Genomic DNA, 26,336 nt, shown 5'->3' with positions numbered 1-26,336 from the left:
CCTTTATCCTTGAGCATGCAAGCTAAAAATTTACAATGATGTTTTTGCCTTTTACTCGAATTCTTCCCCATTATAACCTGGCTGATTAAAAACATCCCCATCCACTTATGGTCTCAACTCTGAAGCTGGCACAAGCTTTGTGCGCGGTGAACTTCCCACCTTTCTGGTGAATTTCCACTTTTCCTTTTTCACTTCGTTTTTCGCCCAGGCGAATCTTCTCCTCTAGGCCCTGTTCATGGCACCAGATGCTGTGACCTTCGTGGCGGGGTTCAGGATCTGAAGAAGGGGCCGATGGACAAATGAAAATACTATACAAGTAATATGAATTTAGAGCCTCTTTCTTGAAAAGACACACTGAAACCTGGGCTTATCCGCTTTTTATTCAGTTTTAGATACACATCTTGCCCTCAGTAAAGCACAGCAGACAGCAGACAGACTGTCTGTAAGGTCAGTAAAGATTAGTAAAGTCCAGTAAACATTTACTTGGAGGCTATCAGGTCAGGAAATTGCTTCGAGTCACCACTATCTCGGCACGAACATTCGGTGCTTAGCGTCAGCCCTGGTAACGCTTAAGGTCCATCGGCCTTCCTTGTTCCTTGGTGCACTCACATGATAGTATTGGAAAGCTGTGGCTTCCCGCAGTATAGTTAGTAGCCTTACTTACCCAGTAAATGTTTGTTTTTCCATTAGACTGTGTCAAATAGCTTATAGATTTCTATTTCTACTCTCAAAAGTTCCTAGAGGGTTCAGGGCCCTGGGATGGGAATCAGTGGTAGAGTCCAGTTACTCACTGTGGAAAAGAGGAAGCTAGTATCCAGGGAGGTGAGTTGACTTGCTCAAACCACACAGTTAGTGGCTGAGGCAGGACTGGAATACACGTCTTAATCCCGAACTCAGTGCATTTTCCAAGTGATGGTCTCATAAGTTCTCCCCAACATTTGCTCAACATTTACTTATTCAACAAATACTTGTTGAACATTTGCTATATGTATGCCACATTTTATTCTAGGCACAGTGAACAAAGTAGAGAAAAACCCCTTTTTAAATGAACTTAAAAATAACCAAAGGATGCTACTTTGTGCCATGGAGAAAAAAACATAAGGAAGGAAGAGGCAGGTGTTGAGGGGCTGTTGCTCAGAGAGCCAAATGGAGATAGTCTTCGGAAGACAGGAGATGACCTTCTTGCGGTGATGATGTGAATACAGCGTTTTCATTTCACTGAGGTTAAGTGGTCTCTGTGGGATGGCTTAGGCTATGATCACCAGCATTGATTCTGTGGAATGCACGTGTTTCCAGTTTCCGTTTGCAGTTCAGCCTTTGGAAGCTCCTGTGTGTGATGTGTGCCATCAGTGTGTAATTCCATCCTCAAAGAATTCCCAGTGTTTGTTCCGATATCCTGCTTACAGCATTAATCTCAGGAATGCTCACGAAAATTCACCAGTGTAGGTGGCATTTTAAAAATTTATTCACGAAGACATTTAGACTCAAAGAGGTAAAGTGACTTGCCTGTAATTGCATCCTGTATAACTGAGAAATATCTGCCCGAATAAAGTTTTTAAGATGAACATTATTAAGTAAACTAGGAAAAGTTTTTAGAGAGAAATTTTAAATATAGTAAATAAAATTTATAGGATTATTAACATTTGGGTTAGTTATAGTATCTTAAGAGAATATAATGCTAAAAGCCATTCTCTTTTATTCATTTTGTGGTTTTGTTTTTATTCTCCAGTTGAACAAATTAATTTATAGCTAATTTCAACTATTAGTAATTTGAATATAAATATCCCTTCCTTTCTTTATCTTCAGAGAATTCAGATTCACATCAGAAGTTCCTATTCGGCTTGATTATCATGGCAAACACGTATCAATGGATCAGGTTTGGAAATTTTATATAAATATACTCTCCACAAAATTATCTAATTTGTTTTTCTAATGGACTCAATTAAAAAATTTTTTTGTCATAGTTTTATATATGAAAGTGCAAGATTTTAAAGTGTAATTGTTTTTAAAGTAAATTGAATACCATTTGCTTAAGACCCCATGAGTAAAATTTGATATAAATTGGGTCCTACCTATTATAAAATATGTGTTGTTTTAGCTTCCTTAGTGAATATTGCTTTGACTTTCCCAGACAGTAACTATTTTAAATGACGAGTCTCTCAATTTACAGACTAATGTGGCCTTTATTTATTTTTTTTAAGGGTACACTAGCTGGGATCTTGATTGGTCTGGCTCAGTTGAACTGCTCTGAACTGAAGCTGAAGAGGCTCTTCTATCGGCACGGGTGAGCCATGCATTAGGGAGGCCTTACGCTGAGGTCACTGAAGTTAGTAAAGCAAATGTAAGCGGGGTTTTTGAGCAAGCACGCGCACCTTAGTCATGGACAGCACTGTTTGCAGACAGCTTAGTTTCAGAGGATCCTTACTGACTAGGGCTAGGTTTTTTTCAGAGAAAGTAGAAGTAATTGGAACAGAGTAGTATTTTTCAAAAACAGCTATTGTTATGATATTTGTAATAATTTCCCAAAGTTGTAAATCAGCTTATTTAGTGAAAACGGGAAGTTCACTAAGTAGCTAAGACAGGGGTGGGCAAACTTTTTGACTCGAGGGCCACAATGGGTTCTTAAACTGGACCGGAGGGCCGGAACAAAAGCATGGATGGAGTGTTTGTGTGAACTAATATAAATTCAAAGTAAAGGAGCGGAGGGGAGAGCAAGAGAACCGGATAGAACAGCCGGATCCGGCCTGCGGGCCGTAGTTTGCCCAAGGCTGAGCTAAGAACTGTGTGGCAATTTGTAGACATTGAGTTAATCCTATGCGAGAGCTTTAGATGTTCAAGGAATAAGCGCAGTGTTAAAACATACTTATACATATTACCTAAGCCTTACAGAAATTGTTAACATCACAACTGGAATGTGTATATATATATATATATATATATATATATATATATATATATATATGTATGTGCATTTATTTATGTTTATATGTATGTATATATTCAGAATGAACATCTATATTTTATCCTTAAGCTGTAGTCAGTTTTCTTTTGTCTTAAGTAAAAAACTCCCCAAACATATCTAAAGCTATACATCTTTCTCCTTCCTGTATACTAACAGTCATTTGCTTAGTTTGCTAGGTGTTGACAAATTATTCTCCTATGCAATCACTGAATGGCTTACTGACATTAAGAAGAACCAGCTACCAGGAATCCTGGGAGGTGTTGGGCCTATGCACTCACTAGTGCAATTAGGTGAGTTTTCTTTTTTAATCAGAAGGTAAGTTATTTTACCTCATCAGTGGTTCTTCACCCCTTTTGGGTTATGGATGCCTTTAGAGTCTGTGTGAGGACCATCTTTCTAGAAAACCTACATTTGCAGTCATACACACGAACTGTGCTTCCCATTTCAGGGGTTAAAAACCCCAGGTTGGAATGGAGCCGAGACCTGAGCTCTGACACCGCTGTTGACCTCTCTGTGTTGGCTTGTTCTAGTGCAAGGCCTGAAGGACTTGGTCTGGTTGCCAATAGAGCAGTACCGGAAGGATGGCCGCATCGTCAGAGGGTTTCAGAGGGGCGCTGCCTCCTTTGGCACCTCGACAGCCATGGCTGCCCTGGAACTCACCAACAGGATGGTTCAAACCATACAGGTACCTTTCCGTAGGCTGCCTGAACCTATGCAGAGAGGACGAGCTGTTGCAGAACCGGTCTGCCATTTTGTTTTTTAATGATACTGTGAAAATGTTGAGAAAAGCTATTTTACTCATAGTATCATGCTTTTTTTATTGGTTATCCACTGTCAAGTAATCCTATATAATAAAAGGCTAATATGTTAAGTGGTCGTCCGGTTAGCCGTTCAACCAATCAAAGCATAATATGCTAATGATATGCTAAGGCCGCTCAACTGCTCGCTATAACGTGCACTGACCACCAGGGGGCAGACAGTTGACCGGTCGACCAGTCACTATGATGTGCACTGACCACCAGGGGGCAGACAGTTAACTGGTCAAACAGTCGCTATGACGTGCACGGACCACCAGGGGGCAGACACTTTGGTAGGTTAGCTTGCTGCTGGGGTCCAGCTGATCGGGACTGAGCGAGATGGGCTGGACACACCCTGGAGCTCTCCCGTGGTCCCTATCCGGCTGGCCAACCTCCCATGTCCCTCCCTGGCCTTGATCATGCACCAGTGGAGTCCCTCGGCCTGGCGTGTGCCCTTTAGCAATCTGGGACCCCCAGGGGGATGTTGGAGAGCTGGTTATGGCCTGACGGTGGAACGACAGGTCGTTATGACATGCACTGACCACCAGGGGGCAGACGCTCAATGCAGGAGCTGCCCCCTGGTGGTTAGTGCGCTCCCACAGGGGGAGCGCCGCTCAGCCAGAAGCCGGGCTCACAGCTGGCGAGCGCAGCTGAAGTGGTGGGAGCCTCTCTCACCTCCACAGCAGTGCTAAGGATGTCCAGCTGATGGCTTAGGCCCGCTCCCCCGGGACATCCCCTGAGGGCTCCCGGACTGCAAGAGGGCGCAGGCCAAACCAAGGGACCCACCCCAAATTTCGTGCACCGGGCCTCTAGTTAATAGAATAAAGTAGTGGAATCCAGTGTCAAATTTGTTTGCCTATTTCAGGTAAATTATAACCATTAAATTACCTAAGGGTTATTTCACCACATTTATATGAAGAGATCATAGCTAAATGTAAAGAAAGCATTGCAGATCAAACAGTAGTTGTATTAGGTTTGTTGTATGAAGTGTTAAGCTCCCACAACTCTGTGCATTGTCAACTAACCTGGTGACGTGGAGAATGTCCTCAGAGGACTGAGGAGGGACTGAGAAAATCAGCTCGATCAGATGGGGCTAGTTTTGAACGTACATCTTAATGTTCTCATTATAAAAGTAACCCGTTCTTGTAAGGAATTCACACTGTGCGGGCACGTGAGTCCCTCTGCTGCTCCTCAGTCCCTGTGGGAAGTGTACCTTGGGGCAAACCCCAGACTCTCTTCTGATTCATTTCTTACTTTGTGTGAAATGGCCAGGCAGCGGCAGAGACTGCTTACGACATGGTGTCCCCTGGTCCCCTTTCTATTGAGCCCAAGAAGAGCAGAAGGTTTCCTCACCATCGCTTAGCCCACCAGCCAGTCGACCTGAGGGAAGGTGTGGCCAAGGCCTACAGTGTCGTGAAGGAGGTAGGTGGTCCTCGGGTGGGACAAGCCAGCACTACTCCCGTGCTTCCTGGCTGTCACCCACAGCACGTTCAGTGGTGGTTGTTTACCCCAAAGAGGCCCTGGGAGTGGGCTTGGGTGCACATGTGTGCGTCGGGTAAGGACAGGGTGTGTGGGACTGGTGGACTCCGGAAGAGCAGTGATTCAGTGGAGAGATGGACTCTCTTTCCCCGCAGACGCGAGTGAAATAGACACCAGGCACTCACCCACTGGGTCCAATGCATGGTTATACTTTGCTGCATTTGCCTCAGATTTGTTTGAGAAGTACAGGTTTTCAGGTGGCTTGCTCCCCGATCCCATTTCCCTGCCGTCACTGTCCTGAAGGTGGTACAGCCTTTTCTGTGCATGTCTTCCTAGTTCTGCTCTACAAATAAGTGCTCATAAGCAAGACAAGCTATTGTTTGTATTTTACAAGTTAACATGAATGGTATGTGCATCGTCCTGTAACATTCCTTTCAGGATCTATCCACATTGATGTATGTACATGTAACTTGAACTGTGTATAGTGTTCCACTGATTGCCACTGCACAGTGAGCCCTGGTTCTGTGGCTGTCAGGGCCATTCCCTGTGTTGGTCATGTTTGACATGCTTTTTAATATGACACAGAGTTTGAGGCCATTTTACTTAGGATTCTCCTACCAGGATTTCTTTAAAAGTATTTACCCCACAAATCCTGGTGTGCAGAGGTGCCTAGGGCAGCCTCTCAGCGGCGGAGTAGCCTCTGTGGTCCCAAACAGTGGAAGACCACTGAGCAGGGCCCCCGAGAAATGTTTAGTGGGCAAATCAAGGCAACACCCTAAAAAAGAAAGGCCGTCGGGAGAATAAAAAGGGATAATGCCAGTCAGACCTGTCCCTGCAGACAGTGGCATTGGGCCGGTATCGGTAGACATGTTATCCTGGGTTATCTCAAAAGCGTAGTTTTTTGTCTACTTACAAACATAACGTTGAGTAATTGTATTGAAGTGTGTATGATAGGATGGTTTAGTAATTTACTCCCTTCTCCGCCATCTCCCCTCTCAGGGCATCACGGACACGGCTCACACCATTTATGAGACCGCAGCTCGAGAGCACGAGAGCCGGGGGGTCACCGGGGCGGTGGGCGAAGTCCTGCGCCAGATCCCTCCGGCCGTGGTGAAGCCGCTGATCGTTGCCACGGAGGCAACGTCGAACGTGCTAGGAGGCATGAGAAACCAAATTAGACCAGATGTTCGGCAAGACGAGTCCCAGAAGTGGCGCCGCGGGGAAGACTGACGCTGCAGACACGGCTCTTCCACGACATGAGGGCGGGACTAAGGAGCAGAGTGTCCCCGGGGCCATTGGAGAGGGAACTCATTTCATTCTATTGTGCTCATCTCAGGAACAAAAGCATTTCTAGTTAAATAATTTAATATCACAAAAACATGCAGCGAACTTCTGTCACTTCAGGGCTGGTTTGGTACTTGCCTGGAGACGTGTTTGGTGGCTGGGGTCAGAGGCCTCTAAGCAGTTGCTGCCAAGTGAGTGGAATGCTTGCTCTTGTTACCCCGACTCTGCTGCTCCCGGGTCCAGGCGCGCTGTCCTTGAAAACTCTCGCAGTAGAGGGCTCAGAGTACTGGCGCACCGCGAGAGCTCAGCTTAGGGCGCGCTGAGGTTTAGAAAGAATCCCAGCTTCCAAACCCTCCCGGGGAGGGAGAGAGAGAGAAAGGGAGGGAGCCAGCCAGCCAGCCACAGGCCAAGCAAGCGAACAGGGTTGTCCATGTGCTTATGAGGCATAAGTCACCCAGCCTGTGGATTGCGTGTTCACGCCCTGAGAACATATTGTTCCCACGTACTCAGTCACCCGTGGGAGCCGAGCACGGGGATGTCCAGACGTGTCCTGTTACGTTGCACTTTATCCCGTGTGTGTGTATGTGTGTGTTTAGATTAATACGAGTCATGTGCTGTCTTTATGTAATTTACAAAGTCATACAAAATACAAAAAGTCAGTCTGAAAGTTTTTGGCAAAAGAAGGTAATTCTAGTATAATCTCCATTTATTTGAAGTGTAAATGAAAATGTGCATCCTGTGACGAGCTGGGGCCCACATAAGTGTTCATGTGTTCAGTTTAGCAGGCACAGTGCAAGCTTGTGGGGAATGTGTGGGAAGGGAGGTTGGAAGTGGCTTTTACGCTTTTCATATTAACCAAACGTCCTCGAAGTCTGCCCTGCTCAGTGACTTGGAAGTACCGTTTTTACCTGGTGAACAGTGTACATTTTGATAACCTGTCAGGAATGAATAAAGTATTTTTATTTAAAGGTGAAATGGCACGCTCCCATGAATGTTTTGGTTCCCTTCGAGCGCACTGGTGTTCACGGTGCAGTCCTGGACTTGCCCCTTAAGCTCTTGCAGCCCCTCTCAGCACCACCTTTGGTTGCTATGGGAGTGGAGGACCTGGGAGAGCACCGTCTCCGCCTCCACTACCACAGGAAGAGGCGGCTTCCCCTCCCCCGCGCGGACTTGAGGAGAACTCGTTTCCTGAAGGGCCCTGTCCTCGAGGGGAATTGAGGTTTCAGAACCACATTTCAGTTGGGGTTTGGGAAATGACATGGAATCAGCTTTATTCTCTACGTTTCATAAACAAGAAAGCAATACAAACCACAAATTGGGACGTTTAAAATGTATAGAAACTGTCTAAATAGCATTGGTTTTGATTTTGTTTCCTTGTCACTGCCGGGGAAACGTAAAGGGCACGCTCGGCCCACCTGCTCGGATATCACGGAGCCGTCTGCTGCTCCTCCCCACTCTGTGCAGTCCATACCACCCCCCTCAGCCCCCCGGTCCTGAGCAAGCACAGCCAGCGGGGCTGCCTTCAGCGGGAGGTCCACCTGCTGCTGGGGTACACGGCAACCGCCCTGCTCGTCGCCCCACTGTGCTCCGTTTTCCCTTACCGCAGGTCACACTACGTATGTTATCCATGGTGATTAATCAGACTGGAAAACCGCTTGCTCAAGCCGGAAAGTACAAATCTTTCGCTTTTAAATGTGTCTCCCGTAGCAACACTGATCCTTCAAGTGCAGTGAGAGATGTTCAGGAGGAATAATCTCCGCGCTATGAGCTGCAGGTGGCCCGTCGGACAGGCCAGGTTTATAAGCCCATGGGCCCCTTCACGGTGTGACCCCGGCTGGCCCCGCCCTGCCCCTGTGCCGCTGGTGGCGGGATCTGGGCACAGAGCCGCCTGTTGCAGGAAGAGCCCGTGTCCCGGGTTTCACAAGATGCTCTGCACGGCAGATGCTTATGAGTCTGTTTGAGCACTTCCGTGTTGTTAGTACCCTTAATTTTTTTCTTTCCTAAAAGGGTCCCATCAGACTTTTATGTTGCAGGGACAGAGTAGAAGGGAGTTGGGCAGGATCCTGGGGTTGCCAGGCCTGTGACTTACCAAGCGGGGACCTTGGCCAGGACATTTCAACCTCCGTGTCCCTCCGTGAACGAAGGGGTTTCTCACGACAAAGCCCATCGTTGCTCTGCTTCCCAATCTCCCGAATCAAGGCCGTTATGGCTGTGAATACTGACGCTGTGCGGGTGTTTTCATGGACATGTAGCTTGTTAGTGTGATTGTGTGAAATACTGTGAAATGAAGAATACTCTTGGAAGAAAATGAAAATATTTACTCTTTGGAGTTTGCTTTAAACACCATTGTCCACTAAGAACGCTTCCCAGTGTTTTTGGGGGGCGAGAGGCCGGCCTGTGTCAGATCCTGCTATTGGAAAATGGTGTTCCTACGGCCCCAGGCCTGCTGATGGCAGGTGTATCTACCTACTCCCAGCTGCCGGGCTGTGTAGGTGAGCGATGTTAACATGTGCCACTCCGACCCCCTTTGGGATGTGAATCACTTACTGCGTTAGTTATCCTGCGTTACTATCGTGTCCCCACGATGTGGCCTTGTGGCAAACACACGTCGTAGGTGTGATCATAGGGACCCAGCTAACTACTCGGCAAACCTGACCTTGAGCAGCTGCCGACGTTGGCGGCACCTCTGATTTTCAGTGATTGCTTGTTGGATAGGTCGCTCCCAGGGGAGACACCGAACAATGGTACGTGACACCCATTTAAAATGTGGTGGCTCTTGCCATTTCTCTTCTCGTAGAAGTTGTACCGACATACCCAACGACAAGCCATCGTTGCCTCGTCCCGCGTTCTCCCACCCTTTGGGACAGATCTGTGGTCCCCCGTGTCAAGGCTTGTTTGGGAAACTGGTGCAGGATCTCTTCTGGGGATGAGCAATCCCTCTTCAGTGTCAGCAGGGGGTGCCGCTCTCTCTCCGAGCAGAACCTTGGTCTGGCGTCCGCCCCCCGCCTGACAGAGCCCAGGCTGCACACCGAGCCTGCGCGAAGTCTGACCCCACGCACCGTGGGAAGCCTTTGGACCAATCCTAACTGTCCCAGCCTTTTCACAAGACTGGCCTGTGGCGGCTTCCTCTTAGTCGAGGGCTCTGCTTAGGTTCAAAATAAAAATGCCATTTTACTTCACGATTAACGTCTTCCTGTAATGACTGGTCTGGGTGGTAACACGCCAGTGAAAGTTGCGCCCGGTGGGTTCTCACAGCACGCTGGTAAGGGCATAGCTGGGACATGAGATGCTAGAAGTGTGCTTTCTATCCAGATAAAGATCTTTTGTTGTTTTCCCCGTGGGGGTAATTAAACGTGAGTCTGACACAGAACCCCTTTAGGCTGCTCTGCCTGACGCAGCTCTCCGCTGGCAGGCGGGCAGCCCCAGCCCTAACCCTGCCACCCAGGGCTGGGCCAGGTGAGGCCAGTGAGGCCCTGGCCTGGGCCCCATCAAAGGAGGGTGGACACGGGCGCGTCAATCATCAAGAGAAACAATAACAGTGCAATGTTTTTAAAAAAGTAACGTTGATGTGAAAACACCCAAGCTGAACAAAACAATATTTAAAATATACCTTTATTGATTTCAGAGAGGAAGGGAGAGGGAGAGAGAGAGAGAAACATCAATGATGAGGGAGAATCATGGATCGGCTGCCTCCTGCATACCCCACACTGGGGATCAAGCCTGCAACCCGGGCATGTGCCCCGACCGGGAATCGAACCATTGACCTCCTGGTTCACAGGTCGACGGTCAACCACTGAGCCACGCTGGCCGGGCAAAACATCAATATTTTAAATGAAGATGGGATCCACCCTGCAGCTCCTTGCTCAGCTCCGTTGCCGCCCGGTTGGGTCCTGTTGCTTCTTTTTTTACTTACAATGTTATTTGTTCCTCAGAGGCCCAGTGCTTGTGCACTGGTAGGGTCCCTAGTGCTGCGGGCTGCCGGCCGCGTACCCCTCCCTCCCCCCAGTTGGCCCTGCCCCCTGGTCGAACTCCCGGTTGAGGGGACAATTTGCATACTACGCTTTCATTATTTGTTCGTGATGCGTGAATCTCATTTTTCCTTTCCTTGGCTCAGCCTTTTCCCACCTTATTCCCCCCCACACCCCCCATCACAAGGTGGGCTACAGGAGGAGGGGGGGCGATGACCAGGGAGAAGCCACGGGCGTTGGCGGAGGTATCACTGTTACACAAATGGAACGGGGCCAAAGTCCATAGTGGCCAGCAGCTCAGACGGTGTCACCATCCAGCCTCGGGGGGGAGCGCTGTCCTGGTGTCAGCACAGGGTGCCTGCGGGCACAGCGGCGGCTGTGAGTGGGTGTCTGTTTGGCTAACCAATCATCCAACTGCGGTTTGTGCCGCCTCCCGCTGCCATCGCAGTACCCTGCTTCCCCAGCCCCAGGGCTTCCCCGAACCGTTAAGTTCAACCCTTCCAGGGCCAAAGGCCCCCACCTCCGAGGAGTCGCCCAGACCCCCGGCCTTCCTGGAGGCCAGACCAGCCACAGTGTGTCCTCAGCCGGGGGTGGGCCGACCTTGCTCCCGGGGACGTTAGGTAACGTCAGGGGGCACGTGGGTCGCCATCCCCGGAGGAGAGCGGCTGCTCCTGGCGTCCAGTGGTGGACACCGGGGCCGCTGAACGTCCTGCAATGCCCAGGACCAGGGGTCCTCAAACTACGGCCCGCGGGCCACATGCAGCCCGCCGAGGACATTGATCCGGCCCGCCGGGTGCCGCTGCCTGTCCTGCTTAGCAGCCGACGCGTCCCGGGCCCGCAGTGCACATAGGAATTTGTTCATAGTTGTTTTTTTTTTTAGAAAAATTTTTTTAAAATATATTTTATTGATTTTTTACAGAGAGGAAGGAAGAGGGATAGATAATCAGAAACATCGATGAGAGAGAAACATCGATCAGCTGCCTCCTGCACACCTCCCACTGGGGATGTGCCCGCAACCAAGTTACATGCCCTTGACCGGAATCGAACCTGGGACCTTTCAGTCCGCAGGCTGACGCTCTATCCACTGAGCCAAACCGGTTTTGGCCATAGTTATTTTTTTTTAAACTATAGTCCTGCCCTCCAACGGTCTGAGGGACAGTGAACTGGCCCCCTGTTTACAAAGTTTGAGGACCCCTGCCCAGGACCAACCCCACAGCAAAGAACTGCCTGGGCCCGGATGTCCACGGCGCCGAGAACCCGCCATTCCGGGCTCGCTAAGACGTGACTGAGGGTTTTGTGAAAACTCCCAGGAATCGGGTTGGCATCTCACCATCAGGCTTTTGCATTTGCTGTTTGCAATTCGAGTGCCTTGGAGTGAGGGATGAGGACCAGGGCTCTGAGGACACTGTTCTCCCACCTGAGTCGGCCTGACCCCCCGCGGCCCATCGGGACCGTTCACCTCTGAGCCCTGGCATTATCCTCCCAGCCTTTGATTTCACCGGCTGAGAACCTGGGTCAGGCCAAGGCCCAGCGCGGGCCACCTCCTCTGCTCCCCCTTCCTTCTTGAACCCCTCCCTGGCAGACTCTGTCACCCATGGTTACACAACACAGCTCTTCCTGAGAACTCATCTCTTCTTATCTCCCCCGCTGCTTGCAGTGCGTTCGAGGGGAGATAAGATGCTGAAGAGGCGTCTAGAATCCTGGATGCAGCCCCCGCAGCTTTGCTGGGACACCTCCAGGGACAGGGAAGCCACCTTCCCCCAGTTGCATCCTGGGACAACGCCCCTGGGATTCTCCGTGGGATGGCTCTGCGTATGAGAAAGCTCCTCTCAAATTAAGCCGGGTTGTGGTTCTCAGGATTTTTCCCTTCTTTGGTCCTACTGGAGCCACACAAAATACATTTGTTCTCTCCCCACAAGTCTTATTTTCACCATGTAAGCCCTCTCGGGCCCCAAGTGTGTCACAGCGGGTATGATGCTGAGTTCCTTCTCCTTTCTTCCGAATCAGCCAAGAGCTGGACACAATATTCCTCATGTACCCTGTCCAGTGCGAGGCTGAGCGGGATATCACCTCCCTCATTTTAGAGGCTATGCTCCTATTAATGTAGCCCTAGAGCCAGCAGTGATTTTGGCAGCCAGAGCTCCCGGAGCTCCCTGTCAACTAAACCCCTGAAGCGTCTTCCTCATCATAGTCGCTGAGCCCTGTCCATCCCTTCGGATACTTTTCTGTCCCCTGAAGCTCTTGGCAAGGGGGCCTGGCTTCCTGCTCACTGCTTGAACCCAACCCCAGCCCAGGGCATCTCTGCCACCTTCAAGGGGACTCAGGTGGTGGGGTCCCTGGCACGCAGGCCCCTTCTCTGACCTCACAGCCTAGCGAGCGTGGCCAGAGCCCTGCCCCGGAGTCCAGCTCCCTGGGTGACCTCGGCCAAACGCTGCCCGTCTCGGCCTCAGTTTCCTCGTCTGTCGAATGCAGGAAGGAAACTTGACATTTTCTTTTTTAAACTTTTTTTATTGGATTCCTGGAGAGATCCCTCGTACCCTTTACTCAGCTTCCCCCAACAGTAACGTCTGGCATAAGTGTGAACGAGATCACAACCAGGAAACGGACACGGATATAATCCTCCAGGTTTTAGTTAGACGGCCAGGGTGGCACGCACGCATTCTGATGACATTTGGAGCCTCTTCCAGCTCAGAGGAGGGGACCTCCCACCTGCTCCTCATCAAGCCCGTGACTCATCTCTGGTGAACTCGAGACTGCCTCGTCCATTGCAACACCCCGGAGTCTCCCCGCTGGGATGAGGGGGGTGGATGTGGGGAGCGGTGGGCAGCTGTGGGCTCACACGACGGCTGGGACCTGGGAAGGGATTGGAGAAGGAGCTTCACCTCTCAGAGAGGAAATGGAAACCCATGTGGGTGCTGGAGCCGGGCGGCTGGGAGACTCTGCTCACTGCTCCCTCCGCCAGGTATCAGCTCTCCGAGGCGGGCCTGGGCCCGGCCCCAGGTGTGACCTCCACCGGGTGTCAGCTCTCCGAGGCGGGCCTGGGCCCGGCCCCAGGTGTGACCTCCGCCAGGTGTCAGCTCTCCGAGGCGGGCCTGGGCACAGGCCCAGGTGTGACCTCCGCCAGGTGTCAGCTCTCCGAGGCGGGCCTGGGCCCGGCCCCAGGTGTGACCTCCGCCAGGTGTCAGCTCTCCGAGGCGGGCCTGGGCCCGGGCCCAGGTGTGACCTCCGCCAGGTGTCAGCTCTCCGAGGCGGGCCTGGGCCCGGCCCCAGGTGTGACCTCCGCCAGGTGTCAGCTCTCCGGGGCGGGCCTGGGCCCGGCCCCAGGTGTGACCTCCGCCAGGTGTCAGCTCTTCTAGGCGGGCCTGGGCCTGGCCCCAGGTGTGACCTCTGCCAGGCCCGGGGGGACTCAAAATATCAATCTCTCCCACGGCACCGATCCTTTTAGCCAAAGCCAGAACCCCCTCTGCACAGGAATACCTCCCCAGAGAAGGGGACGGAATCCTTGCTGCAGGGGTGAGAGGTCAGGGGGGTGCCAATTTCTCTCCCGCCACGGGGCCCCCAGAGGCTTTGGTGATGTCACTGCGTCCCATAAATCAGGGACCAGGTGACAGTCTGCTGCCGAACCACAGCTCGGAGCAATGCTCTGGCTCCCCAGCCAGCGCCGCGGCTAGCACGTGGGGATTTGGCAAGCCCGGAAGGGGTTTTGTAAGCCGCAAGTGCAATGCGGCGGCGAGGAAGGAGAAAAGAGGGCGCGTCGGGGTCAGCTCATGCAGGGCAGGGGAGAGATGGGGCGCGACTGTCCCTTTCCAACCCTCTCCCTGCCTCGTCCTCCTGCCTGTTCTGGCCACTTTGCGACAGGGTCACTGCTCACTGGATTTCTTCCCAGGCAGTGGGGGCAAGCAAGCCGGTGACTCCAGCCGCCGTCCTGGGGAGGGGGCTGTGGCCAGTGAAGGGGTGCCTGTCCTGTTGGCAGGGCACAGCTACTCGGCGCCCACTAACTGGTGCCCTGGAGGTCGCCTGCGCTGTGTGCCCAGTCCTGACCACAGCGCTCGGCACAACGTAGATGCTCCGTAAATATCAGCTAAATGGATGGAGGATGTAAACCCGCCTCAGCTCCCAGCTCTGTAATGGCCCCTTGGGCTGGGTTCAGCTGGGCGGCTCTTCCGCGGGGCTGGGCTGGGTTTACTCAGGCGCCTGTGATCCGCAGCCGGCCAGCTGGTGGGTCTGCTCCAGGGGTCGAGCAGCGGGGTGCAGCAGACTCTGTTACTAGAGCTTCCAAATGTTCAAGGGAAGTCCGAAATCTGGATTCTTACGAGAAGTGTAAATATCAGTGGTCACCTCAAAACATTTCCTTCCAACCCCGTGAGGTCCAAATTGAACATGTGCGCAGGCCGGACCCTGCTTGTGGACCTGTGCCCGGGCCGTCTGGACCTCTGTGCTCTCCAGGGAACCTGTGGGGCTGGAGGGCTGACCCAAAGATTGTCACCTGCTGGCCCTGCCCTTGCCGCCTCTCAGACCCCATCAATGGGCCCCGGGAACACTGCCTCCTTCCTGTGTCTCGAATGAATCTGGGTCTTGGCTGCTCTCCCGTGAGGACCGGTCCTTCCCACTCAGCCGTAGAGGCTGCTCATCCCCTCCCCCGCTCCCTGGAGACTGACCTTGGCCCCTGGCCCGTGGCTCTCTCCTGGCCAGGTCTTTCCAGCCCCTGCCTGCCTGCAGGGTGCCAGTGGACACCCATCCCCCCACCTTTCCATTCCTTACCTGTCTTGTCTCCAATGACGTTCTCCTTCCCTCCACCCCACCCACCCAGTGCCATGGCCACCCTTGGTCCCTATCACCTGGGGGGATGGCTCCACCTTGGAGGGTTCTGTGCAGACATTCTTCCTCTGTGGCCACACCCTCCTGTTTTTCTTGCTCCATCACCTAGGACCTAGGTGCTCCCACTACACCTGTTTTTCAACCATATTAGCGTCACTCGGCTTCCCTCACCTCCTAATGTCCATTTCCTTCCCTCATCCATGCTGGAAGCCAGCTCCAGCATGTCATAATTGCAAGAGTTTCATTGAAAAGTTGATGGAACTTGGGGACTCAACAAGGGCTGAGGCACATATGTTATGGCCTGTTGGGAATGGCTAAAGGCATTTCCCCAAACTGAAAAGGATGATTGCTTGCTGCCAGACAGCTCAGGGCATCTTCATCTACATGTTATTGCCTCCTCCTGGCCAAACACCTGAACAGCCGGAGGCAATTTTCCAATCTGACAATGGATTCTGTATGAAACCCTACCCTTTGAAGTGTATATCTCCACCTTGCCTTAGGACAATTTGTGTTAATAAAAAGCAAGGGGTCCTGAGACGAGGAGAACTTGGTTTCTTCAGCCAAGCTCCCCTGCCCTCCCCCGCCACAAATGCTTTCAAAATTATGTTTCATCTCTGGACTCTTATTTAATTTACACACAGCCCTTCTCCAGGTTCCTGAATTCTTCTAGATGCCGGATCAAGACCATCCAGCCATTCCTCATAGGCTCACCGATACCCCAATGGCCTTGAGCTATGACCTTCCACCTGGCAAAACCTCTTCTGAGTCAGCCAAGGGATGGACACAATACTCCTCATGTACCCTGTACAACACTAAGCTACATGGGTATCACCTCCCTCATGTTAGATGCTCTACTCCTATTAATATAGCCCAAGATTCATCATTGTGAACTGAGCAATTTACACACCAAATGCATGGCTTCTAGCTTCAGCCGGGCCCTCAAAGCCCCTGGGACACCCCTGCTTCCCTCTCTGCCCTTGGCCATTGTCGGGCCTCCCAACAATTCCACTCTCCTCCATCCTCCATCCTCTACCACTGCCTCTTACTGCGCCTCCCTTCATCCTTCTCCCTCCTGACTATGAGCTCGCCTGCCTCTGGCTCTGGCTTGTGTCTTCTACCCGGACCACTCCTTCCAGCGCGCATGTCCCTTCCTCTCAGAAACCTCTCTGAGGTCCCTCCAGGCACCCAGCTGGACACCCTTCTCTCTCTTTTTTTTTTTTAAACATTTTTTATATATGTATTTTATTGATTCTTTACAGAGAGGAAGGAAGAGGGATAGAAAGTTAGAAACACCGATGAGCGAGAAACATCCATCAGCTGCCTCCTGCACACCTCCTACTGGGGATGTGCCCGCCACCAAGGTACATGCCCTTGACCGGAATCGAACCTGGGACCCTTCAGTCCGCAGGCCGACGCTCTATCTACTGAGCCAAACCGGTTAGGGCTGGACACCCTTCTCTGTGTTCTCAGCACACCCGCTCTTGCCCCGATGGGGACACTCTCCGAGTTACTGTCCCTGTCGCTCCGAGCCCCTGGAAGGCAGACGTTCAGCTTCACCACCGGGTCTCGTGGCAAGAAGAACGCCGCTGCACGGAGTTCCACAAGCACTCTTTCAGGCGTAGCTCACCCTCTCCTGCCGTGTGTCTCGGTGAGGCCTCCACCGGCCCTTCCCCCCTCTCCACGAACCCAGACCTGCCCTTTGTGCACCTCGGCTCACCGGCTCACCGTTCTCTCCGTCACAACATCCTTCTGACAACCCTCAGGAGAAACCCTCCCGCCCCTCTGAGGACTCAGTGCGGGTGTGCGCGTGCGCCTGTGCGCTCCCCTTCTCCTCGTTCCCCTGTGACTGTGTACCGCGATGGACGGCCTGGGGGCAGGCTGCCGAGCTACAGCCTCTGCGTCTCTAGCGGTCACCCTAGGAGACGGTGGGAATGCAGTAAGAGATCCTTATCGGAAACTTGTGTTCGTTTCCTGTTGCTGCTGGAACAAAGGATCACAAACTTCTTGACTTAAAACAACACCCATTTATTATCTCATGTGTCTGGAGGCCAGACCTCCGACATCACTTGCACGGGGCCATCGAAGGGAGGTCAGCAGGGCTGCTTCCTTCCCGAGGCTCCAGGGAGACTCCATCCCCTTGCCTGCTCCTGCCTCTAGAGGGCGCCATCAGTCCTTGGCTTGTAGCCCCTTCCATGCGTTGCCCCAGCCTCTGGCTTCTGTGGTGACATCGCCCTCTGTGACTCTTCCGCTTCCCTTCAAAGGACCTTCGTGATTATACCGCGCCATCCCAATAATCCAGGCCCATCGTCCCATCCCAAGACCCGTGGTTCAGTTGCATCTACAAAGTCCCTGTTCCCATAAGAGCACTCACAGGCCCCTGGGACTGCAGCCCTGGCTATGTGGGGCCACTGTCGGCCTCGTACAACAGTAGCTAGCAGGGGTCCTCAAACTTTTTAAACAGGGGGCCAGTTCACTGTCCCTCAGACCGTTGGAGGGCCGGACTATAGTTTTAAAAAAAAACTATGAACAAATTCCTATGCGCACTGCAGGCCCGGGACGCGTCGGCTGCTAAGCAGGACAGGCAGCGGCACCCGGCGGGCCGGATAAATGTCCTCGGCGGGCCGCATGTGGCCCGTGGGCCGTAGTTTGAGGACGCCTGAATTATGGTGTCCGCAGCCATGCGTCCCGGCTCTCGGCTGCCTAATTCCGCCAGAAGAGTTGGGGGATTTCTTTCCTCTGGGACGAGGACATGGCCGTCAGACTCCCAAGGGCGCACTTTTTATAGAGCTCCCACACCTGGGTCCTGAAGAGCTGACCCACAAAGACGTAGATGACCGGGTTCAGGCAGCTGTTGATGAACGCGAAGAAGTTGGCCCACTGCAGGCCCAGGTCCGTGACATTCTCCCAGAAGCAGCCGCGGATGGCCCGCACCTGGACCAGAAACTCCAGGAAGGCGAAGAAGTGGTAGGGGGCCCAGCAGACCAGGAAGGCGGCCACGAGCGTGAGGATCAGTGCCGTGGGCTTGCCCTCCCCCGGGCCCCCGCAGCGCGCCCCCCTGACCATGACCGCTGCCCGCCCGCGCAGGGTGGCCAGGATGTGGTAGTTGAAGAAGACGATGGCGGCCAGCGGCAGGAGGAAGCCCACGGCGTTCAGCTCCACCATCCTCGCAAAGTGCCAGGCCTCGTGGGGCAGCAGCAGCACGCAGGCCGACACGTTCAGGTCTGGGACGGCCTTGACGGAGCGGAGCAGGAAGGTGGGGACGCTCAGGAGGCCCCCCACGGCCCAGATGAGCAGGCAGGTGACCTGGGCCAGCCGCCGCCGCCGCCGCCTCCGGCTGGCCATGGGGTGCACCAGCACGCAGTAGCGGTCCCGGCTGATGGCCACCACCAGGAAGATGCTGATGAACAAATTGGCCTTGATCACGCCATTGACCACGCGGCAGAGGGCGGCCCCGAACGGCCAGTGGAACTGGTTCCAGATGTTCTCGGCCCAGAAGGGCAGGCCCAGGACAAACACCAGGTCCGAGGCGGCCAGGTTGGCCAGGTAGATTTCGGCCGCGGTGAGACGCCGCCGGGGCAGGAGAAAGACGGACAGCACGAAGAGGTTGCCCAGCAGCCCGCAGCAGCAGATGGTGACGATGAAGGTGGGCAGCACCCTGTGCAGCAGGTCCCAGGCCTCCCGAGCATCGTCCTCGCAGGATGTGGCGTTGGGAGGCAGGAGCTGGCTCTGGTTGGAGGGCTGGAGCACCAGGAGGGCCCGGGATGCCATCCACAGGGACCTGCAACGAACAGCACGGAGCTGAGGCGGGAGCCTCCACTGCAGCTCCCGGCTGCAGCCAGCTGGCCAAGCTTTTGGAAAATAACGGTTCACTGACACATGGCCACACCCATGCATTTATTTATTGTGTTACAACGGAGACTGCGAGGCCCGTGGCGCTGAACACAGGGATCATCTGTTCCCTTAAGAGGAAACGTTTTCCAACTCCTGGTGGAAAGGAAAGGACCAGGGCTTTGAAACCCGAGTCCAATTCCTGGCACAACCCCTGGGTGTGGGCCACTCAGACCCACTGACTTTTCTTTTTCTCTTTGAAAACCAGAGCTCATTGTATCCTGCTTAGCACGGCTGCCTGGCATGGAGGAAGCACTCGGCGGAAGGTGGCGATCAGTCTTATTAGCAACCATGTTGTTGTTATTCACAGTCAAACAAACATTTAGTGAGCGTCTACGTTGTGCCGGCACTTTGCCGGGCGCTGGGGATTCAGGGAACAGGACAGAGCGGCCCCCAGCCCGAAGGTGCTCACGGTCTAGACCTGGAGAGGGTCAATAACGGTGCACCTACTGAATAAACATGTCAGTGGGGGAGATGGCGAGATGGGGTCAGAGTCTAGAATCAGCCGTGGGCAAACTACGGCCCGCGGGCTGGATCCGGCTGTTCTGTCCGGTTCTCTTGCTCTCCCCTCGGCTCCTTTACTTTGAATTTATATTAGTTCACACCAACACTCCATGCATGCTTTTGTTCCGGCCCTCCGGTCCAGTTTAAGAACCCATTGTGGCCCTCGAGTCAAAAAGTTTGCCCACCCCTGCTCTAGATGTATTTCGAAAGTGGTACCACCATGATTTTCAATTGGAAATCGGCTGTGGGAGGAGAAGATGTTGGGTCTGAGCACCTGGAGGTACAAAGCACATCGACTGAAATGGAGCTGCCAGAGTGAGGATGGAGAGGCTTCTTTGGGGGGGAGGAGGGGGAGCAATCAGGAGTTCCCTTCTGGAACATGTTAGGGTTGGGATGTGTGTCGGACATCTAGTGAGGATGTCCAGGGGGCGATTGGATACACAAGACAGGTTAGGAGTTCAGAGACCAGGCCTGAGGTAACAGGACACCAGTGGGAGCTGTAATCTCATAGGTGGGATTGGACGGCTTAACAAAAATTTAAGTACTGGCCCAGCCGGCGTGGCTCAGTGGTTGAGCGTTGACCTGTGAACCAGGGGGTCACGGTTCAATTCCCCGGTCCCGGCACAGGCCCAGTTTTGTACTCAATCCCCAGTGTGGGGCATGTAGGAGGCAGCCAATGGATGTCTCTCTCTCATCGATATTTCTCTCTCTCTCTCCCTCTCCCTTCCTTTCTCTCTAAAATCAATAAAAACATATTAAAAAAATAATGGCTCAACAGCAACTGTGATCCAATGCTTTCATCCGGTTCATGGAATCAAAGCAACATTTCAGAAGTTCATTCTGGCCAAGATTTCGGGACTGCTCGTCTAAGGCCAGTTAGCATTGTCCACACGGGAGACAACGGGGCTGTCTTCTGTGAGGCCCGCACACACGCACGTTTTGGGGGGCTCCGTGTCGCAGGAACACGGCTGTTCTTGCTGACACAGAGAGCGATGAAACACAGTGGGCCTGGAACAGGCCGTGGTGCATGCACACTGGTCGTCACTGCATACCAAGGCGTCTCGATGTGGTACCCCCTAAGAGGGGGTTGCAGCGGCCAACATTTACAACCTTGTAAAGCTTGGCGCCGGGACTGCAGCCTTTCTGTGATGAAGCCGATGGTGGATTGGAAGAGAAACACAGCGTGCGCTCTCTTTCCCGCTGCCCATCCTCAGTCAGTGTGAGGAGGCGTGGAGGCTGAGAGCCCTACCACGTTATGAGACTGCTTGCTCCAGCTGATCGCTAAGTGGCTGCATTTCGTTCCAAACCAACCGGAAATCTCTGAGCGAGGTATCCAGTAAAAGCAGCGCCGAAGCACCCGCTCGTAGGGCTCTTAGCGGATTGCCGCTCTGGGAAACAACGCTTTTAGGTAGAAAAATAATTAAAATTTTGTTTTGCTGAAAGAGCAAGGGAGGAAATGATCAAATTAAGTGATGAGAGCCCAAATGGCACGCAAGATTTAATTTTAAAATTCTGTAATGAGCTTTGGAACATCTCCATTTGTAGGGCAGAATTTTATTCAATGGGATCCATTTGTACACTACACAGAAGAGAGATGGAATTGAGAAAGTCTATGATTTGTGGCGTCCAAATTCGACAAAGCATTCAAAAGTGATAAATAGCTACAACGTATTTGAAGAGTTTCCTCTGGTAAATCTATTTGTTGAAGAAAGGCACTCTGACCTAAGGCGTAAAGGCAGCACCCAGTGACCACATCTGGACTGAAATCTATAGATATAAAAGCCCAGCGACCGAACGGCGGAACGAGCAGAATGACCGGTCAACCAGTCGCTATGATGTGCACTGACCACCAGGGGCCAGATGCTCAATACAGGAGCTGCCCCCTGGTGGTCAGGGCACTCCCACAGCGGGAGCAGCCGTTTGGCTGACCGGGATGAGCGGTGCTCCCACAGCGGGCCATCCCCACGGGCCGTGCCCCCCACCAGTGCACGAATCCGTGCACTGGGCCTCTAGTCATAATAACAAAAGCATCATATGCTAATTAAACCAGACATCCTTCTGGACGTCCTTCCGGACGACCTTCCAGATGAAGCTGGGGCTCTGAGGAAAGCCTGGGTCCCAGGTGCCTGCCAGTGGCCAGAGGGAAGCTGATGCCGGCAGCCAGGGGAAGGAAGGCCTACTCTTGCACGAATTGTGCATTGGGCCTCTAGTCCTATATATTTAAGGCCAATATGCAAATTGACCGAATGGCGGAACAACTGGTCACTATGATGCACACTGACCACCAGGGGGCAGACACCCAATGCAGAAACTGCCCCCTGGTGGTCAGTGCACTTCCACAGGGGGAGAGCTGCTCAGCCAGCAGCCCTGAGCTGGGCTCCCAGCCGGCAAGCGCAATGGCGGTGGCGGGAGTCTGCAGCAGTGCTAAGGATGTCCGACTGACGGCTTAGGCCCGCTCCCCACGGGGCTGTCAGTCGGACATCCCCCCAGGGCTCCCGGCCTGTGAGAGGACACAGGCCAGGCTGAGGGACCCTCCGCCCCCCCCCAGTGCACGAATTTCATGCACCGGGCCTCTAGTATTTACATAATTCCACACACAAAGCCATGGGCCTGAGCATCTCTGCCCAGAATTTGCTCAGAGCTTACCAGGCCCCTCGGCACCAGCCGAGAGAACACTTTCTTAAATATATTCTGGTCCAAGGAGAGCATCCATGGAAGGCATTGATTTAAATGTGTTAACCGTAAGCTTGACGAAGACCTCAGCAATTACATGGAACAACTGAAAATACAAAATCGCAAGGAAAGAAAAAGATACCCTCAGGAAGATGCCAGGGACACACAGCATCAGTGCACGCCTCAGACACGGCTATGGCCATGAACACAGGGACACACAGCGTCAGTGCATGCCTCAGACACGGCTATGGCCATGAACACAGGGACACAGAGCATCAGTGCACGCCTCAGACACGCCTATGGCCATGAACACAGGGACACACAGCGTCAGTGCACGCCTCAGACACGGCTATGGCCATGAACACAGGGACACACAGCGTCAGTGTACGTCTCAGACACGGCTATGGCCATGAACACAGGGACACACAGCGTCAGTGCATGCCTCAGACACGGCTATGGCCATGAACACAGGGACACAGAGCATCAGTGCACGCCTCAGACACGCCTATGGCCATGAACACAGGGACACACAGCGTCAGTGCACGCCTCAGACACGGCTATGGCCATGAACACAGGGACACACAGCGTCAGTGCACGCCTCAGACACGGCTATGGCCATGACTATGGACCAAGAACAATTATTTTGCTTATGTCACTTCTCATTGTTCAGTTAATTAACTTAAAGAAAAGGGTTTATTTTGCTTTAATATATGTGGATGCATATACTTTTAGAGGCATAATATTTCTGAAAAAAATTGTAGACTAAAACTGCTTTAGAAATCTATCAATGTAATATAACCAGTTTGTTGGGGTGTGTATATATGTATATATACAGTTAAATAGATGATATTTTTGAAAATAGTTTTTGACTTGAACTACTTTACCACTCCATCCACATGACACAGCCCATTGTTTTAAGACACCCAGTTTGTGGTCATTGGTGACGGCAGCCACAGGAGACAAATACACCCAGCACACCCACCCTCTCACATGCCGGGGCACCCGCAGCCCCCGTGCTGCACACAGGGGTGCGAGCTGCTCCCGGACACTGCCATGGGGCCTGTGCGTTCCTTCCAGGCCTCCCTCCTCCGCGGGCCGGGACGTTCTGTCTCAGCCCATGTCCTCCCCAGCTGAGCCCCGGGGCCCAGACCTGACCCCTGACACACCGGGTGGATGTGCCGAGGCTCGGGGACTGTGCTGGGCTCTCTGAGGCTGAACCTGACGACGTGCCTGGGAGGAAGGCTGAGTGTCCCTATGCCCATTGTACAGGCGGGCACACTGAGGCGAGGGACGTGCCATGACCTGCCCAAGTTTGCACGGCCAGATGAGCAGGTCCTCTGTACACAGCTTTTCCCCGGCCCCCCGCGGGGTCCAGGCCCCTTGAGCCCCTCATGCTGTGACTGTAAAGAGACTGGCCTGGAGCCAGGGGACCTGGGCACCGGCCTCTGTGCGTCTGGGCAGGGCGAGGAACTTTCCCGAGTCTCAGTGTCCTCGCCTGTCAATAAGAGTCGCCGTGAGGCCCGACTGAGATCTCGCATGAAGGCCCCTCGGGGGCCGTGAAGCGTGGAGTCGCAGGCCCCCACGATGCCAGCGTCACAGCAGCAATGGCAGCAGCTGTAGCGGGAGTAACAGTGGCGGCGCCGTGCCTGGTCCCTCCGAGCGCAGCAGCCTCTGCTCCCCCCAAGGCGGGTGGGCGGGCAGGTGGGGGGGGGGGGGGAGGCTGGAAGGTGCCAGGAGACCCCTCTGCGGCTCCTCCTGACTGTGGAGCAGGCCGGCCATGCCCTGGGACCCGGTGCACTGGGACACTGAGGCCCTGAATTCCGGAAGCTGGGAGCCGGGAGGGCCTGGGGCTTGGGATCCCCCTTATCTGCAGCCGGAGAGCGTAACTGCCAGGAGTGTAAGAAGGACCCGCAGAAAGGGGGTGAGACATGATGGAGGCCGCGAGAGCCCACGGCTGTGTCTCCTTAGCTCCTCTCCCTTTCCTTCTCCCGGGATCCTCGGCCATGCGGGGAGGGGATCTACGTCCCCTCTGAAGTGGGGGTGCCTGGGCAGGAAAGGGTGGCTCTTGGTGGACAATGGAGGGGCCTGGCTCCCGTGTCCTTCGAGGAGACCCCAAGATCAGTGAGAGCAGAAGCTGCCCAGGCAGCACGGGACCCAAGGGTGAGCGGGGGTGTGGGCCTGAAGGGGCTGCAGAATAACGGCCCCCAAAGATGCCTGCATCCCAGTCCCTGGCACCTGTCCGTGCGCTGTTACCTTCCATGACCAAAGGGACGGGCAGATGGTTCCGTTAAGGACCTAAGGGCTTATCTGCAAAGGGGTTGACCTTACGCCGCTGCTGCGTTTACACGAAGTTGGCCAGAGAGGAGAGAATTCCTTCCCGGCTCTTAGTTCCAGCTCTGACATCCGCCTGGCACACAGTCGGCGTTTGGTAAACAGCAGCCACCGCTCTCATTAGTGACATTGGTCCCATGTGAAAAACGCAAGGGGGAGTCTGCTCCCGACACCGCGTGGGCTGTCCAGGTGGAACCTCCTGGACTCTGCACGTTTCTAACGTTGGCACGTGGCCCTTGGGGACCGTCTTCAACAGATGAGCGCTGTCCACGTGAACCGCAGGGTCACAGTGAGGTGCCGATAGGCTCTGGCTATATGAAAGGATGTCTGCCCCGTCCCATAACGTCCCGACGGGACTGATTTGATTTAATAGACTCGGATTTGCAGGCGGGAACGGGCCAGCGTCCACGCGGGCTCTGAGGGCCGTGGGCAGGCCCCTCAGAGAGAGCTGCCAGCACCTCCCAACGCTCTCCCTCCCTCCTCCTCCCCCTCCTCTGGCAAAGCAACTAAAACCCAAAATAGACATGGAATACAAGTCTCTTACCGGGACTTAGAATTACATGGTTTTTTAAAAAATATATACACACTTACAGAAAGCTGAAAACGTTGCCAATAGTTAGCTGTAAAAGGACGATTTTTTTCTCTAAGAGACATGGGTCTCCTCCCGCATGTCACTCACTCGTCGGGAGAAGGAAGCTGGGCGTTCACTTACTCAGGAAGAGAGCTGCAGCGGGACTTCAGCTGGCTTTTCCAACGGCGACGGCGGCCTCCGGAGGTGTGTGTTCTGGGAAGCGCTTGGAAATGGGGTGGCCTCAACTTATATAACCTCTGCTCCATCGGATGACGTCATTCGAGGGGTTGCCGAAAAAGTGAGTGTTTCAGACGGGGGAAGCGAGCTGTGGTTTTGAAAGAAAAATTGCTTTGCGCTTCGGAGCTGGTGAGAGATGACTCAGCTTCCCTCTCTCTCCTCACCTCCTGCCCCCCCCACCCCCCGGGGCAGCCGCCACCCTGCCCACGAAGGGCACACTGGCCGGCGCGCCCTCAGCTGGCGCAGGGGATAGAGTCAGCGATCCTGTAACAACTGTGCCTGGTGCCACACTCGGGGGTGCTGGCTCGGGCAGGCATGCGCATGGCTAAGCTCTATGTGGTCGCCTGGAATACTGGATGCCAGCTGCCACTGAAACACAGATTAAAAGCACTTTTAAAAAGGCAAGGACGCCACACTCCCCAAACACCGACCACACCGCACGCTGGCATCTCCGCGTGCCCGCCAGCCTGCAGCATCCGCGGGCGCTGAGGGATGGCCCCGAGGGCCGGGGTTCTGGGACGGCTTCGGTGGGCGCCCGCTGGAAAGTCCCCATGTGCACTTGGGTCTGCGGGATCCAGGGCCAGGAATCCATCGGTCAGTGCGGACCCCGTTAAACAAACAGCGAGCCCTGACTCATGCCGGGTTGAGCAAGATCAGATGCGCTTCCCCGAGCCTCCTGGCAGCCGCGAGGGCCGATCTCGGGCGAGGCCACATCCATCCTTCAAGTTGAGCTACTCAAGGCCTCGTGTCCGGGGCAGTGAGCCATTTCTGGCTGTTTTTGAGGGCCAAGCCTTGAGATCCTTCAACGGAGCCCCTTCTCTTTT

The 26,336-nt window shown here is 53.7% G+C and overlaps 2 protein-coding genes across 4 annotated transcripts in view; one reads left to right on the top strand and one right to left on the bottom strand.

The window, feature by feature from the left end:
• Window positions 1-7,494, top strand: part of ATG2B (autophagy related 2B) — a 71,378-nt gene extending 63,884 nt beyond the window's left edge. For both annotated transcript variants that reach the window (XM_080660858.1, XM_080660859.1), the window contains exons 37-42: window positions 1,807-1,876; window positions 2,202-2,284; window positions 3,131-3,252; window positions 3,493-3,647; window positions 5,032-5,181; window positions 6,238-7,494. In XM_080660858.1, coding sequence (XP_080516984.1) covers window positions 1,807-1,876; window positions 2,202-2,284; window positions 3,131-3,252; window positions 3,493-3,647; window positions 5,032-5,181; window positions 6,238-6,468 — 811 coding nt within the window. In that variant the 3' untranslated portion in view covers window positions 6,469-7,494. The remainder of the gene's footprint in view (window positions 1-1,806; window positions 1,877-2,201; window positions 2,285-3,130; window positions 3,253-3,492; window positions 3,648-5,031; window positions 5,182-6,237) is intronic.
• Window positions 7,495-17,314: 9,820 nt separating this feature from the next.
• BDKRB1 (bradykinin receptor B1) lies at window positions 17,315-25,497 on the bottom strand. 2 transcript variants are annotated; one of them, XM_080674201.1, is made up of 2 exons: window positions 25,296-25,497; window positions 17,315-19,086 (listed from the first exon to the last, which is right to left on the bottom strand). In XM_080674201.1, the coding sequence occupies exon 2, from the start codon at window positions 19,074-19,076 to the stop codon at window positions 18,009-18,011; it is 1,068 nt and encodes a 355-aa protein (XP_080530327.1). In that variant the 5' UTR covers window positions 19,077-19,086; window positions 25,296-25,497; the 3' UTR covers window positions 17,315-18,008. The 2 variants fall into 2 exon arrangements, with proteins under 2 accessions (XP_080530327.1, XP_080530326.1); XM_080674200.1 differs by having other exon boundaries at window positions 25,417-25,493.
• Between the last annotated feature and the right edge of the window lie 839 nt (window positions 25,498-26,336).

The sequence above is a fragment of the Plecotus auritus genome, assembly GCF_963455305.1.
Source record: "Plecotus auritus genome assembly, chromosome: 1".
NCBI lineage: Eukaryota > Metazoa > Chordata > Mammalia > Chiroptera > Vespertilionidae > Plecotus > Plecotus auritus.
Note: the sequence above shows the minus strand (reverse complement) of the source record. Positions and strands in the feature narration are given on the sequence as shown.

Bases quoted from the DNA above. Each gene is read 5' to 3' on its own strand.
- BDKRB1 (XM_080674201.1), bottom strand. From the start codon at position 19,076: ATGGCATCCCGGGCCCTCCTGGTGCTCCAGCCCTCCAACCAGAGCCAG.